General features: G+C 38.8%; 1 protein-coding gene across 3 annotated transcripts in view; it reads left to right on the top strand.

Annotated features, from left to right (window-relative positions):
- Spag6 (sperm associated antigen 6) overlaps positions 1 to 3,503 on the top strand; it is a 61,636-nt gene extending 58,133 nt beyond the window's left edge. For all 3 annotated transcript variants that reach the window (XM_027405311.2, XM_027405312.2, XM_027405308.2), the window contains one exon: positions 1,438 to 3,503. In XM_027405311.2, the coding sequence (XP_027261112.1) occupies positions 1,438 to 1,507 (70 nt within the window). In that variant the 3' untranslated portion in view covers positions 1,508 to 3,503. The remainder of the gene's footprint in view (positions 1 to 1,437) is intronic.
- Positions 3,504 to 14,410: the final 10,907 nt, after the last annotated feature.

The following is a 14,410-nucleotide window of genomic DNA, read 5'->3' as shown; positions in this document are numbered from 1 at the left end:
CTCTTATAGCTGATTTGTCAGTTTTGAAGCTAAAATTTAAAATTTTAGTTTCTTAAGCATAGTAGCTATATTTCTAGTGTTCTTCAGCCCCATGTGACTAGTGGCTACCATTTGAAGTAGCACATTTTAAAAGACTTTGCAAACCTTGCCTCTTCACCTTTGTATAAAAACTACCTGTATTGTCCCTGACATATTTATGAGGCGCTAATGAAAGTGGAACTAGCTTTAATATCTGTACTAATGAAGACTGAGAGAGAGAATTGACAGTCCTCAATGCCAGGCTAAGAAATCCATGTTTGAAATAGATTTTTCTAGATTAGGTGGCCTTTTGATGAAAACATTTTTTTTTTTTTTTTCCCAGACAGGGTCAGGGTTTTAGCTGATCTGGAACTTGCTATGTAGACTAGGCTGGTCTCAAATTCACAGAGATCCACCTGTATCTACCTTCTGAGTGCTAGGAGAAAAAGTGTGTGCTATCATGCCCAGCTAAATTTTGTCTTCTCTTTTGGTTTTAATTATGTGTATATGTATGTGTCTGTGTACATGAGTGCAGGAGGCCGAACACTCTTTGTAGCATGTGCTCTGTTTAACTTTAATTATGAGCAAAGGCACTATTGAAGAAAATATAGCTCTGTTTTGCCTACTTTAACTTGATACATTGTGGAAGAAATTGTGCCTTTTAAAATATTTTTTTATTTTTTATTTATGTATTCGCATTTTGCCTGGATGTGTGACTGTGTACCATTTGTGTGCCTGGTACCGCCAGAAGAGAGCGCATTCCCTGGGACTGGAGTTATAACTGGGAATTGAACCTAGATATTCTGGAAGAGCATAAGTGTTTTAAACCACTGAACCATCTCTCCAGCTCCAAATTTATGACTTACTTTTTTTTTATTGTTTTCTACAGTAACTTTTTTTTCAACTTTTTTTAAATTTGAATTAGAAACAGGATTGTTTTACATGATTCATTAGCTATGATCCTTAAGTACCATCACTCATTTGGTATGATAAAAAGAAAATCTCTGAAGTGTGATCACTGGATTGAAGACATGTGCTCAGACGATATCTCCTTTGTCATCACACTTACATTCCTGAAGTATAGTATCTAGTACAACATTGTGAGTAGGACTTTCTTCCTTCATATGCTCTAAGTTTATCCATAAGCATTACTGGAACATATGTGATGTTTCACTCATGATTATCTATTTTACAACATCTCACATGTGTTTATGTGTGCACACTTGCAGCACAGCATACATGGGAAGGTCAGACCTGTAGGGTTGATTATCTTCTTCTACTATGTGGGCTCCAGGGATGAACTCAGCAAGAGCCATCTCACCAGCCCCATAAATTATTTCAGTAGTTCTTTATATAGACTGTTTTGTGCCTACTGTATGAAAACTTTCCATATATCTGATAGCAGATTTTCTTTTTCAGGTACTATTCCCCTGGATATTCAGATACGCTTCTGCAGAGGGTGGACAGCTATCAGCCTCTCACTAACTGAACAAAGTGTATTTTATACTCAGATTTACAAGATGTTAAAGATCTTTCTAAAATGTTTAGCCTAAGTACATCCCAGTTTTGTACAATGTGAAATACCTTAAATGTTTTCTATGCTTATGTAATACTTTATAAATTATTAGTTTTGATTATGAAAGACTAGTTATAATCATTTGCATGCATAGAGATATTCACAAAGGAAGGTTTAAATGGTAATAAAGGGGTTTAAGGTATTTATTTTTCTACAAATTACATAAACACAACACAACACACACATCTTTATGACTAGATATAAATGAGACATGCTGTTAGAAAACCCTTAGCTATTTCCTCATGGGGATGGGAAAGGAAACTGACCTTGTCAGTTACACAGAAAATAGGGAGAGAAGTACACAAAGAGAAAGTGGTGGCAGAAATACAGGGCCTTAAAAAAGATTTGTGGTTACTTGCGTGCACTGAATTAATGCAAGAGAACTACAGAGAGCCTGCCTGGTTTCCTAAGGACTCAGGAAAGCCCTCCTCTTTTATTAGTTTTATTTATGTTTATGAGTGTTTTGTTTACATGTATGTCTGTGTACCATGTGCATGCCTGGTACCCAGAAGAGAGCTTCAGATCTCCTGGGACTGGCGTTACAGATGGTTGTAAGGCATTATGCAGGTGCTGGGAATTCAACTAAGGTCCTCTGGAAGAGCAAGCAGCCAGGGCTCTTAACCACTGAACCATCTCTCTCTATTGCCCCTAACAGTATATTTCTTGAGTGGCCTTTCCTGGAGGCCTGAAGAATAGAGAGGGACAAGATATCCTAGAAAATCCCCAAGCTACAGTAGGCCCAGTTCTGAAAAACTGGTTTCAAGTTTCCATCTTAGACTACTGTTATGTTTAGTTTTCTCAAAATGAAAGCCCCCATTCATATGGAGCATTTTTCTGGGTTTACCTCCATCTTCCTTATTTTCTGCCAACAGCTTTGTCAACTTTAAAAAACTTCTTCATAACCAGCAACCAATTTCCCATCTCGTTTTTACTTGTGTCAAGCTAGACTAATCTAGTGGTTTCCTGTTTGTGGTGGTATGCTGAGGATTGAACTCATGCTCATGTATGTACAGTGCACACCCCCACTCCTGATTTCATTTCTTAATACTTTCATAGCCTATTTTTATTTCCTTACAGAAAGTTATTAGACTTATTTCATAGGAAAATATCATTTTTATTCTTTCTTTTTAAAGTTTCCACTTCTCTTTCCTGTCCATCCAGTTTGTCTTCTAAGACATTTAATGGTCTGAGGAGATGAAAGTAGCTTTCATCATTTTTTTTTCTTTCTTTTTTTCTTTTTTGAGACAGGGGTTCTCTGCATAGGCTGGAACTCACTCTGTAGATCAGGATGGTCTTGAACTCATAGAGATCTACCTGCCTCTGCCTCTCAAGTGCTGGGATTAAAAGCGTGTGCCACCATCACCCAGCTTCATGCTTAATTAGGCCTTTTCAGCCTTGTGTGATGGCTCAGGCCTAGGGAAGCTATGGTGTCAGGATTTCAAATTTGAGACTAGTGTGTGACAGAATAAAACACTGTCTGAAAAACAAATCAACAAAAACACAACAGTTTTTCTTACATGACCATAATGGTGGTAACAAAAATTAATTTGTCTAGGTTAAAATCTTTAGATATTAGAATGGTAAATTCTCTCTTGTTTCTTCCTATTACCATTATACTTTGTAGTTGACATTTTTTACTTTATATGTCATTTTATCTTTATCAACGGGTACTATACTGAGAATAAAATGATACTGTTCTGCTAGATGTTTCTAATTTGATCAGATGGGATTAGGAAATTTTAAGTTATATTTCTTTTTTGGCTTGTTTGTTTTGTTTGAGACAGGGTATATTATGTACCACTGGCTGTCCTGGAACTCACAATATAGACCAGGCTGGCCTCCAATTCAATGAGGTCTGCTCACTTCTGTCTTGGAAGTGCTGATATTAAGGGGTATGCCACCACACCCAGCTGCGTAAAATGTTTCTTTGTAAGACACTTTAAGCAACATAAAGCCTTTTAAATATAACATTAAAAATGTATTTGTGCTAAAGCAAAACTAATGTCTGTCGTTGCTGACGTTCTCTGATATTTTCACTCCTGGCCTGAGTTGTGTTGGTGCCAATTGTCTGTGTAGACTAACCCCTCTCCTGATGTCACCGGTAATTTACTCAAATTTTAGCTTTTTATATAGATTCCTTACATATGAGGGTAACTGCTGTCAGGACTTTGGGAATAGAGTTGGCCAGACCTTCTTTCTGCAGATGAAGCTACTTCACCTATGTTTGAAGAGGTGAAATGAGTAGTACCCTTCTGAAAGGGATATTGAAGCCTGGTTCTAGTCACCAGCCTGTTAGGGTGGAAGGGAGACAATATGCATCCAGCTTTCTCATGAGATGCTTGTGAAAACAATCTATGACGAAGCAGGTGACAGCCTTGTAACTCCCCCATTCTACATAAATTTGGTATGATAGTGGGAGACCTGATGGACAAAGCCCGATGATTTGTGATAAAGCAAAAACTACATTTCCTGCCCTCATGGAGTTTTCTAACACTCACTTTCCCAGATGGAGCCAAACAGCCACAAGACACTGAGCACAAAGCAGCAATATTTAATTCAGCATGTGAAAACAAATGACTACTTCATATTCATAGGACACTGACCTGTTTTTCTAACCTTTCTTCTCAGCAGAAACGAAAACCCCCGTCTCTTAAAGAATGAAAGGTTTGTTGCTAGAAAAAAAGCCCTGCTTAACATTAACCCTGTCCTTAAATCCCAAAGGCCATCCCTAAGAAGTCAAGTTTGGAACCCTGACCCTGAAAGGATGAAGAATTTTCTGTAACCATCCCTTTAAGATAGGTCCTAGCAAATGTTGGGGCTTATGTGGCCATCAAATTTGACGTTTAGAAAACTTAATTTGTAGTTACTTTTCCAGAGATTGACAGGATCAAGTGACAAGTCTGTATCCATAACTGTTGTATTTACCAATTGCTTCAAAGCCCATTGAGTTTTAAAATTAGATTTTGGCAAAATATGAACAGATCATTTTGTTTTTAATTAGTCCTTGAGGCTACAAAGTTAGATCCTACTCAGAGGTATTGCTTTAAAGAATGCAGAGCTTTGTAAATGTCAGTCACAGTGTGAAAGGCAGAGGGAGGGAAGGAAAGCAAAACCACTCCAGATCTCAGAATGCATACATCACTGATAGTAAATGTTCAAAGTAGGCTGGATATAAAGATGTTCAGCTGCTTGTGAATGATTGCAACCTATATTGAGTTCTCCATTTACATTTTTCTGCAGTCTGCACAGCAGAAAACCATACAAAGGTGGTTGCTCTGTTCTCTTCTGCTCCCGGTGTCACCAGCACCGCAGCAAGCCTGCAGTGGGTAGAGGTTGCAAAGGCTGGGCTGAGACTCAGGGCTTCTGGTTCCTGGCTGATTTAGGCAGTCAGTCAAGTCTCTTCGAATTCTGAGGCTTTAGTTTTCTGAAATAATGCAGTGTGGAAGGGACTGCAGAGTTTTAAGGATCCCAAGATCCACATGAGAGGCCCCAAGCTACTGTGCTCTGAGTGAAGCCATGGGTAAATGACCAGGAGCACTCCCTTCATACAATTCCGAGGGTTGAATGGGGATGAAAAAGCATGGGACTTGGCAGAATAGTAAGCAGTGCTACCATTAGCCTTTATATCTTTGTGTGAGATGAAAAGGGTGACCAATCCTCAAGACATTTTGTTTCTCTTGGCAGAAATTGTTGTAATACTCTTATTTTGTTAAAATAAGACACTTGACTGCCATCTGCTGGAAAACTCTCTTTGTAAACACGAAAATATATGATGTTTAATGCATAAACCATGACACCAAGTACTGGTGCCTTTTGTAGAACATGACTTGCACCACTGTGCATACAGGCACTCAATAAAAGTCTGTTTGCTACTCTCCTAACTTTTGTGAAATGTTTAGAAAAGCATTCCAGGTAACAGTTGTATAAATAAATTAAATTACAAATTCAAAGTTAATCTCTAGATTCAAAGTTCAAAGCACTAAACATTACACCATAGAGCCGGCAGCAAAGTTAATTTCAGTAAAAGGAATCAACATTTTTTATACAAAGCCTAGAAACATTTGTGCTCACTACTCCCATCATTTCCCATTTCTTTACCAAAAAGAACATTCTACAGTAAAACCTATAGCTAAAGTTAGCAGAAATATTAACTGAGGGCTGGAGAGATGAGTCAGCAGTTAAAGAGGAACAGAGTTAGGTTCCTAGCACCCACTTTTGGGTCTTAAAACCAACTGTAACTCCAGATCCAGGAAATGTGACACCATCTCCTGGCCTCCACAGGTACCCATGTACACACTCTTGCATGCACACATGCACACACACAAATAATATAATGATAAAATCTTTTAAAAAAACTAATTGAGTCATTAATCTCACATTCATAAGCATTGGATATAAGATCAAACTAAAAGATTTTTTTATGTATTGAAAGCAAAGCATGTTGAACAAGAACATTTTTATTTTAAAATGCCCTTTTATTTTAAAAATTGAACAAAAATAATACACTGATAATGTACCAAATATACCATTATTACAAGATGGCAGGCCTCTCCCAGGAAAGCAACTCTGTGGTGTTTCCATTTAGCCAAGAACCTGGGCTGGGATACAACAGGCCTCTGCTCTAGCAGGAAATCCTTACTGTGGTAACGATGACAGTTTTCTTTTGTACACAAAAGGAAAATTTTGGCTCATTTTCACACCAAACTCTACAATCACAGACTACTGGCTGGCACTTCATAGGGTAGAGTTTATCAATAGTGGGAGCACTCTGTCAGGATGAAGGATTTATCACCCTGGTAAGGAGCACAGGTACTAGGATGTCTCATAGAAACTTGGAGGAAACAATAGCCTGTTGTACAAGATGTGGAAATAGAGTGATAAAAGGTACCAACAGCTCCAAGTGTCATACTATTTAAGGATGGAAAATGGCCAGGCAGATGTGAGCCTTAGAGAGCCCACAGGACATACAATGGTGATAAAGTATATTAAAAGGGTAATGATTACCAAGAATGTCAGTGGAGGCCATCTTCTGCATGTAGGGCTGACTAAAGAGACACAGTTATAGAATGGGGCTCTTTCACAGAAATTAGGATAAGCTCACAAAATAACAGAAGCCAGATAATGCCAGGAGCAAAGTGTGTGCAATTATTGCAACAAAAGGACAAGGTTAATGTGTCATCCAGTGGTCCTATTGAGATAGAAGATGGTTAATAGAACTTAATGTTTTAGAAGCAAGATGAGGGTGGTCTACAAGAGCAACAGCTTAAAACAGTAATAAACCAAGAATACATGGGTTAGGAGACCAGTATTTGCCTGTCCTGGGGAACCTCAATTAAGAAATGGCCTCCAGCCAGGCATGGTGGTGCCTGCCTGCAATCCCAGAACTCAAGGAGGCAGAGGCAGGTGGATCTTGAGTGAGATCCAGGTAAGTTTGAGTTAAGTTAAGTCTGGTCTACAGAGTGAGTTCCAGGACAACCAGGACTGTTAACACAGAGAAACCCTATCTCCAAAAACAAAACAACAACACAAAGCCTCCATCAGGTTGGCCTGTTGGCATATCTGTGGGCATTTTCTTAATTACTGATTAAGAAGTAGTCAGCACACCGTGGGTGGTGCCATCCCTAAGCAGGTGGGTCTGGGCTATATAAGAAAAGCATTTTAACAAGCCAGAGGAAGCAAACCAGTAAGTCTGTGGTCTCTGCAAGTTCCTGACTCTGGTTCCTTCCTTAGGTTTCCTCCATGATGGACGATAACCTGTAAGTCAAATAAATCATTTGCTTTTGCTAAGTGTTTTATCACAGAAAAGGAAACCAAACTAGGATACTGCTGCAGTTACTAGCTCAGTTTCCAGAATTGCACCACTTTTTAAACCCACTTTTGAGAGTGGTCCCCTCAAAAATGTAGAGGTGTTGTCTTGTCACCAGAATGTTGTTCTAGCCCTTTTACCAGGTAAAAGAGCTTTATAGTGAGAGGCCCTGACCTGCCACTAGGAATACCCTATGGTATTAGTGGGAATATCAGGAAAGGAGGCCCAGGAAGTTACTTGGAATCACAAAAGAAGAATCACAGCATAAGTTTCTAGAAAATGCTGAGAGATCAGAGAGAAGGAGCAAGCCAAAGCCACCTTTACCTCATCAGCTTCCAGAGGAAAAGAGACCGAGTTCCTGTTTCCTCCCACATATATTCCTTTCTCAGCCCAGTCATCTCACCTCCTGTCTATCTGTACAGACATCCAGACCTCTATGGCTAACTAGTGGCCAGCTCCACCCTCTGATCTTCAGACAAGCTTTATTAGTACTAACAAGGTCTCACCACAGAGTTCCATGAGCCATCCTGGCTGTTGGTCCTTAAAGAAACTCTGCTCTGGCTGCATTTTCTTTTCTCAGTGCTGTCAATGAACCTGGAGTCTAGAGCATGCTAGTCAAATGTTCTATCAGTGAACTACATCCCTGGTCGGTGAAGACACTAGGAAAGGACCGCTTGCCCAAGGAGGAAAAGGCTCTTTTCAAGTTCTCCTATGACAAGACTGCTGCTTTGACTAGCTGTGTAGGCCACATGGACTCAGTTGAGGTTAGCAGTGCCTGAAGAAATTCTTAGGATTTCTGAGACTAGTTTAGAAGGAAGGACCCCACAATTTAAGGGAATTTTCAGAATGTATCCCCCCTCAGCTTCAGCTTGAATATTTATTTTGTGAACTCACCAATCAGAGTCTCCTGGAAATTTTAGAAATTACTCATGTAAAGAGTGATAATTGGGTGTTTTGGAGTGGTTCATGGCAGCCCACTGGAGGAATCAGTGCACTCTGGCTTTGAGGCACTAGGAACTAACGAACAGTGCTTATTTTATAGGGAACTGGCATGGTTGCTCCATAAGATAAATGCTCTAGTACCATGTTTGTAAACAGTAGAACTGCATCTGGAGGAAAACAGATGGATCCAAGCTGGGCTGGGAAGTAGTTGAGGAGGGGGAAGGAGACCTGAGCACGGAACTAGTCAGTCCTGAGATAATGACTCAGAAGAGGGCTCTATGTGGCCATACCAAGTGAGGCTGGCTTTAACATAGCCATTCCAAAAGCAGCCATATACGCTCTTGTTGGTCTCTTCCATGGTTAGGGAAGTTTCCTACAATTCTTGCTCTGACCACTTGAACTTTTAAGTTTTGTGTCTTTTGCCCTATCCATCCAAGGTGCCAAATAAGGATCAGTAAGAGTGTCACAGAGGTTTTGTTTATTTCAAGACATTCCTGTGACTTTATTAGCTTGTACTGAGCCCAAGGACGAACTCAAATGGTAACTCAATCCTTGCATCTTTTTTTTTTTTCCTTCCATTTTTCAAATTACACCTTTGCAGTGATTTTGGTGCTAAATCCTGCTTCTCTGGTTTAAACCATCTATACCAATGAGTTAGCTGGAGGCCTTTGGGAAGAAAAGACTAAGTTAGGAAAGGGAAGAAAAATTATTACAGATCTATGTAGGAGGAGGGGAGGAAGAGGAGGAATTTGGATCATTTATATGCTGCATGTCTTAGTGACAGTTAAATACAGTGTTTTGTTCTGTTTTCTGCCACTCGAGGGTTATTTAATTAAATTCATGACCGAGGATGCTAACCAGCCCCACATCTAAAATAATTGCTTCTCTGTTGGTGAGATGTAAAGCTGGGATTGATTGTCCCCTGGCTGATGGCTCTCCTTTCTGACTCATGAATGTCATCTCCACTCCCCTCCCCACGTAATTTGATCTCTGTATTTGATCCCTATTTAGTAGTACACTTCACTAAACAGATGTCCGAGTAATTAAAATCCCACATGGGCACACTAGTCAGTGAGTTACATCTATTTAATAGTCAGCTTAGAAACTTTTTACCCTTGGCTTTCCCCCATCTTGGTGTTGTGTGTTTCTGGCCTTTATCGGCTTTAAATATTAGAGCACAAGCTGGCCATGTTTGTTTTTCCTGCAATTGTTTGTTGAGTCTTCTTTTCTTTTCCTGACACCATTTTCCCCACAAGTTCCAGGCCTTTCTTTCACCTCACCTGGATTTCCACCAGCATCCAAATTCTCATTGAATGAGTCATCCTGTATTCATTCATGCCAGCTCTAGCAATTAAAACAAATTATAAAAGGTTGTTATAACCATGGATTAAAAGTGTCTTTTATTTTTCTCCTGTGAGGCATAGCCAAAATATTTCAATCTAAAAAAAAACTTATAAAAACCAAAAAACCAAAACTATTAGATCAAATACTAGAAACCTGTTCAGCTGCTATAAGTCACCAAAGGACTTTGATGACAAAGAATTAGAGAGGAAATAATGTATTTAGAGAAGTGCAGGGGAGGCTGGGAAGGATTTATTACATGGAATTCGCTACTTAGGGAGAGGATTTAGAACTTTCATTTATTTATGGAAGTTATTTATAAAAGTGTTAACACTAAAGAGAATATTTGTAATGATAAATCTGTTAGGGACATACTTTTATGCAAAACTTTTGGACAATGTCAAAACATTAAAGGAGGTAAACAAGTTCCTCTTGCAGCTGACAGATAAGCATCAATTTTAAATTCCAAAGAACTAAACACTTTTTAACAATTCATGAGTTTCTGTATCTATCAAATTAGCCAGACAAAAAATCAGATAAGTGGAAATCTTAAAGAAAAAGAATCACATTTTTATAAAAGTTTTTCATCATATGCATGGTTTTTTTGGGGGGGAAGGGGAGGCTACTTCTAGAATATTTCAGAATTCAAAAAAAAAGTGTGCCTAAAAAAATCAAGCAGTAAGTTCAGAGGATAAATGATACTGTTTTAGTTCAAAAATTCTAAAAGTAGTTACCTAAACTCCATTGCCATGCTTATATTTAGGAAGTAAGTAAAAATCCTTCTGCTCAATCAGAACTTTATTTTGGTGGTTTACATTCCACCCCTACTCTTGTTATCTAAACTAACAAAAGCTATGTAAATAAGCAGAGATACAAATTAACAAGTGTCTTAGATAAACAGTTGCACACAATGAATGTGAGTCTTACATAAACAGTGATACCAAACAGGAGGTAGGATTTCAGGAAGGTAGATTCCCAAACAACTGGAAACACTGTGGGTGTGATTTCTTTTACTGTCTCATATCTAAGACTGCTATGGATCATGATAGTTCTAAAGACTTGGAATGTTCTCATCTAAAAAAGTTCAGGGAATTTCCTTCCTTCCTTCCTTCCTTCCTTCCTTCCTTCCTTCCTTCCTTCCTTCCTTCCTCCCTCCCTCCCTCCCTCCCTCCCTCCCTCCTCCCTCCCTCCCTCCCTCCCTCCCTCCCTCCCTCCCTCCCTCCCTGCCTCTCTCCTCTCCTCTCCTCTCCTCTCTCCCCCCTCTCTTTCTGGTCCAGGCTTTTTAAGCCATTCCTTATCACTTATCTATCCATGCTCAGCTGTTTCTTTCTGATCATTGAACAAAAATATATTAATTCCAGTAACCCATTTCTGCTTCCCACGACCTTAGTATAAGCTAGGAAGGTTATTTCTTGACCCCCTCACAAAGTTGTGAAGATCATAAGAGTTCCTACAAAGAGCAGCCTAACCACTTTTCATTTGAGTGGGTGACAGCAAGGTACTGTTCAATAATATAGAAAATAGATAATGAAACTACGTAGATTCTAGGGTTGTTTGGTAATGGTCACATGAGGTAATTCCTGCAGGTCTCAAGATCAGAGCATGCTTACAACAGTCTCTGTTCCTTGTAAATGCAGTTACCAGGCAGAGTTTCCCACTGAAGGTCTAAGTTCCTCTTAGACTCCCATCCCTGTAGCCTGAAGTCTCTGGGGTGTATTCTTATTTGGGTACTGCTACAGTTACACTACAGCCTTGAGTGTGACCTGTGGCAGTTAGGGATGGGAGCAGCACAATGTGAGGATGCTGGTTGAGAACAATCCTCTGAGGATTAGAAGGTACCTTTTTGCCTCTTACCAAACCCAGCTCACTCACATGGCTTCATTAATAAATTTACTTCAAATGGTTTGTTCATGTTGATTTTTCACTTTGATATCTATTCCCTTTCTAGTCTGGGAAATAGGACTTGTAAAGAGATAATTTGATCTCTAAAGTTTTGTAGCCCAAAGTATTGTGTAAATATCAAAGCACCCTGTTCAGCGCCATGCAAGTCTTCCTATCATTTACATCATTGTTGTTTTATAGATCTCAGAATAATTTTAAATCCTCCTTGTCAAGAGAACATAGAAAGGTGCCATGTTTCATGGACACTTTTGAAAAAGAAACCAGAGAAAAAAAGCATTTACAACCTAAATGCTACCCCATAGAAGAGAAATGAGGTGAGAACAAACAAAATATACAGAGAACAAAAACCTGAGCATTCCAAAAGAAAAAAAGTGAGTCTTTCATACAGCTCTTTTCTCACATTGACGCACATGTATATTGATGTTAGTGTCCAAATTCCCAGAACACTGTGAAGGACTGTTGCTAAGATGCAAATGCTAACTCTCCTGAGTGATAGCCATCACAAATAGCCATGATCAGACTTATTATTTACAACATTTGGCATACAGATGATCAAAATAATTCTCTATACAAATCTATTTCTTCCATAGTTTTGTGGTGTATCTTCTCTTATATTACACTTTCGGTTTCACACCTCCTCCTTCAATGTGAGATGAATTTCAGTACGTATGAAGCACGGGTTCATTCAGATCTCCCCCCAGTGACTGGCCAGGTGTCCCAGGACTGCTTGTTGACAATCCAGGTTCTCCCCATTAATGCTTCATTTACAGACATATTGAATTCAGAGCTATCTAGCCTAAAATATTAATCATTTGCCAATCTTTTTCAGGAACTCAGTATCACTGTAATTATTAAGGCTTTATAATATGTATTAACATCTGGTGGCATGACCATCTCTGCTCTTACTCATGGTCAGATCAGTTCTGGTTACTGTGTTTTTTCCTCCAGGTAGAAACTGTTTCAAATCAAATCTGCTCCATTGGAGGGTTTTTGTTGTTAAAATTGCAAATATTTACCTAGGAGCATGTGTATATATATCTTGATTTATCTTTGTTCCCCCTTTTCATTTGGGATATATATCTCACTCAGTTCTTGCCAACATTATTTATATGTAAATAATATCATTTAGTTATTTTGAATAGGGTCTTTTAAACAATTTTATTACCCAACCGGTAATTGATAGATCACTAGAAACCTTTATATATATAAGATATATGTATGTATATATGCATACATGTGTATAGATGTACACACCTGTTTATATACCTATAGAGGCCAGAGGAATGACATCAGGTGTTCCATTCTACCACTTTCTACAGTATTTCCTTCCACGGAATCTTTCACTGAACTGAAGCTTGCCCTTTTAGCTAGCCTGTCTGACTAAAACACTGCTAGGATCTGCCTATCTCTGCCTCAGTGCTGGGATGACACATGCAAGTGCACTCTTGCCTATCACCCACCTGCAACAACCAGACTTGGGCAGCTTGGCGGAAAGATTTATAGTTACAGTCATGTCTTTATGAAATATCTTTATGAAACTGAAAAGCAAGCATAGGACAATATACAGGTGTGATTTTACTTTTTAAACTTTCATGGGCTGGGAAATGGCTCAGGTGGTAAAATGCCATCAATGTAAGGATGAGAACCTTAGTTCCCAACACTCACATGAAAACTGGGTTGAGTATCTGTCACTCCAGCACTGGGGTGTTGTGGGAGTGGGGACAGGCAGATCTCTGGAGTTCACTGTTCAGCCAGCCTCACTAACTGGTGAGCTCCAGGGAACAACAGATTTTTGTCTCGGTGTGGGGTGGGGTGGGGGTAGGGGGTGCAGGGAGCTGTTGAAGAATACATACACACATCATACACACAATTTAAGGGGAAAAGAATACATGTATAAAAGTTTCTGGAAGGATTTGCAAGAAACTATCTTCATAAATTATTTTTATAAACCACTATTGAAAAATAACTGGTTAATGATGTACTGTTTACTGAGTTTTTAAAAAATTATCTGTGGGCAGGAGAGATGGCTCAGTGACTAAAAGCACTTGTTGCTCTTGCACAAGACCCAGGTTCAGTTCCCAGCACTCATATGGCATGTAACAACCATCTGTAACTCCAGGCCAATATGCTCTTCTGGCTTCTGGGGGCACGGCACTACATGGTGCATACACATAAAATAAAAATAAATATGTTTTTAAAATTAGTTATTTTAATCATGAATAATATTAGAGTTTCATCACTGATTAAGGCATTTTATGGCCTAACTGTATCAGTTATATTTTTATAATGTTAAAATATTCTTATTTTGCTGGGCAGTGGTGGCTCATGCCTTTAATCCCAGTAAGCAGAAGGCAGAGGTAGGTGGACATCTGAGTTCTGAGTTTAGGTCTGGCCTGGTCTACAGAGCAAATTCCATAACAGCCAGGACTACACAGAGAAAATCTGCCAAGAAGAACAAAAATTAATAAAAGTTTTATTTCTAGAAAAAAAGTAACATTCAAAGGAAAAGTGATTTACTGTATTTCATTTAATTTGCTGACCCTGGGTTTGTTGTGTGAACTTACATTTTTTTACAAAAAATATGTACCACTTTGGAAAAGTTTTATAATACATTTTAATGTATAAAAAAATCTTTAAAGTATCTACATACTCTAAAAGGGGATGACATGTCCTATGGGGTTTGTTGGGATATGCCTATAGCATCACTAAGCCTTTACAAAGCTCTTCCTTGGCTTTGATCTACACTTCATTTTCCTCTTCCTTGATCAATTTTTGGTGATTTCTATCTTTCCAGGAAAAATAAAACCAAAAATATAATCATGATA

Source organism: Cricetulus griseus, chromosome 3 (genome assembly GCF_003668045.3).
Source record: "Cricetulus griseus strain 17A/GY chromosome 3, alternate assembly CriGri-PICRH-1.0, whole genome shotgun sequence".
In the NCBI taxonomy this organism is placed as follows: Eukaryota; Metazoa; Chordata; class Mammalia; order Rodentia; family Cricetidae; genus Cricetulus; species Cricetulus griseus.
The sequence above is the reverse complement of the archived record's forward strand: the minus strand, read 5'-3'. Positions and strand labels throughout refer to the sequence as shown.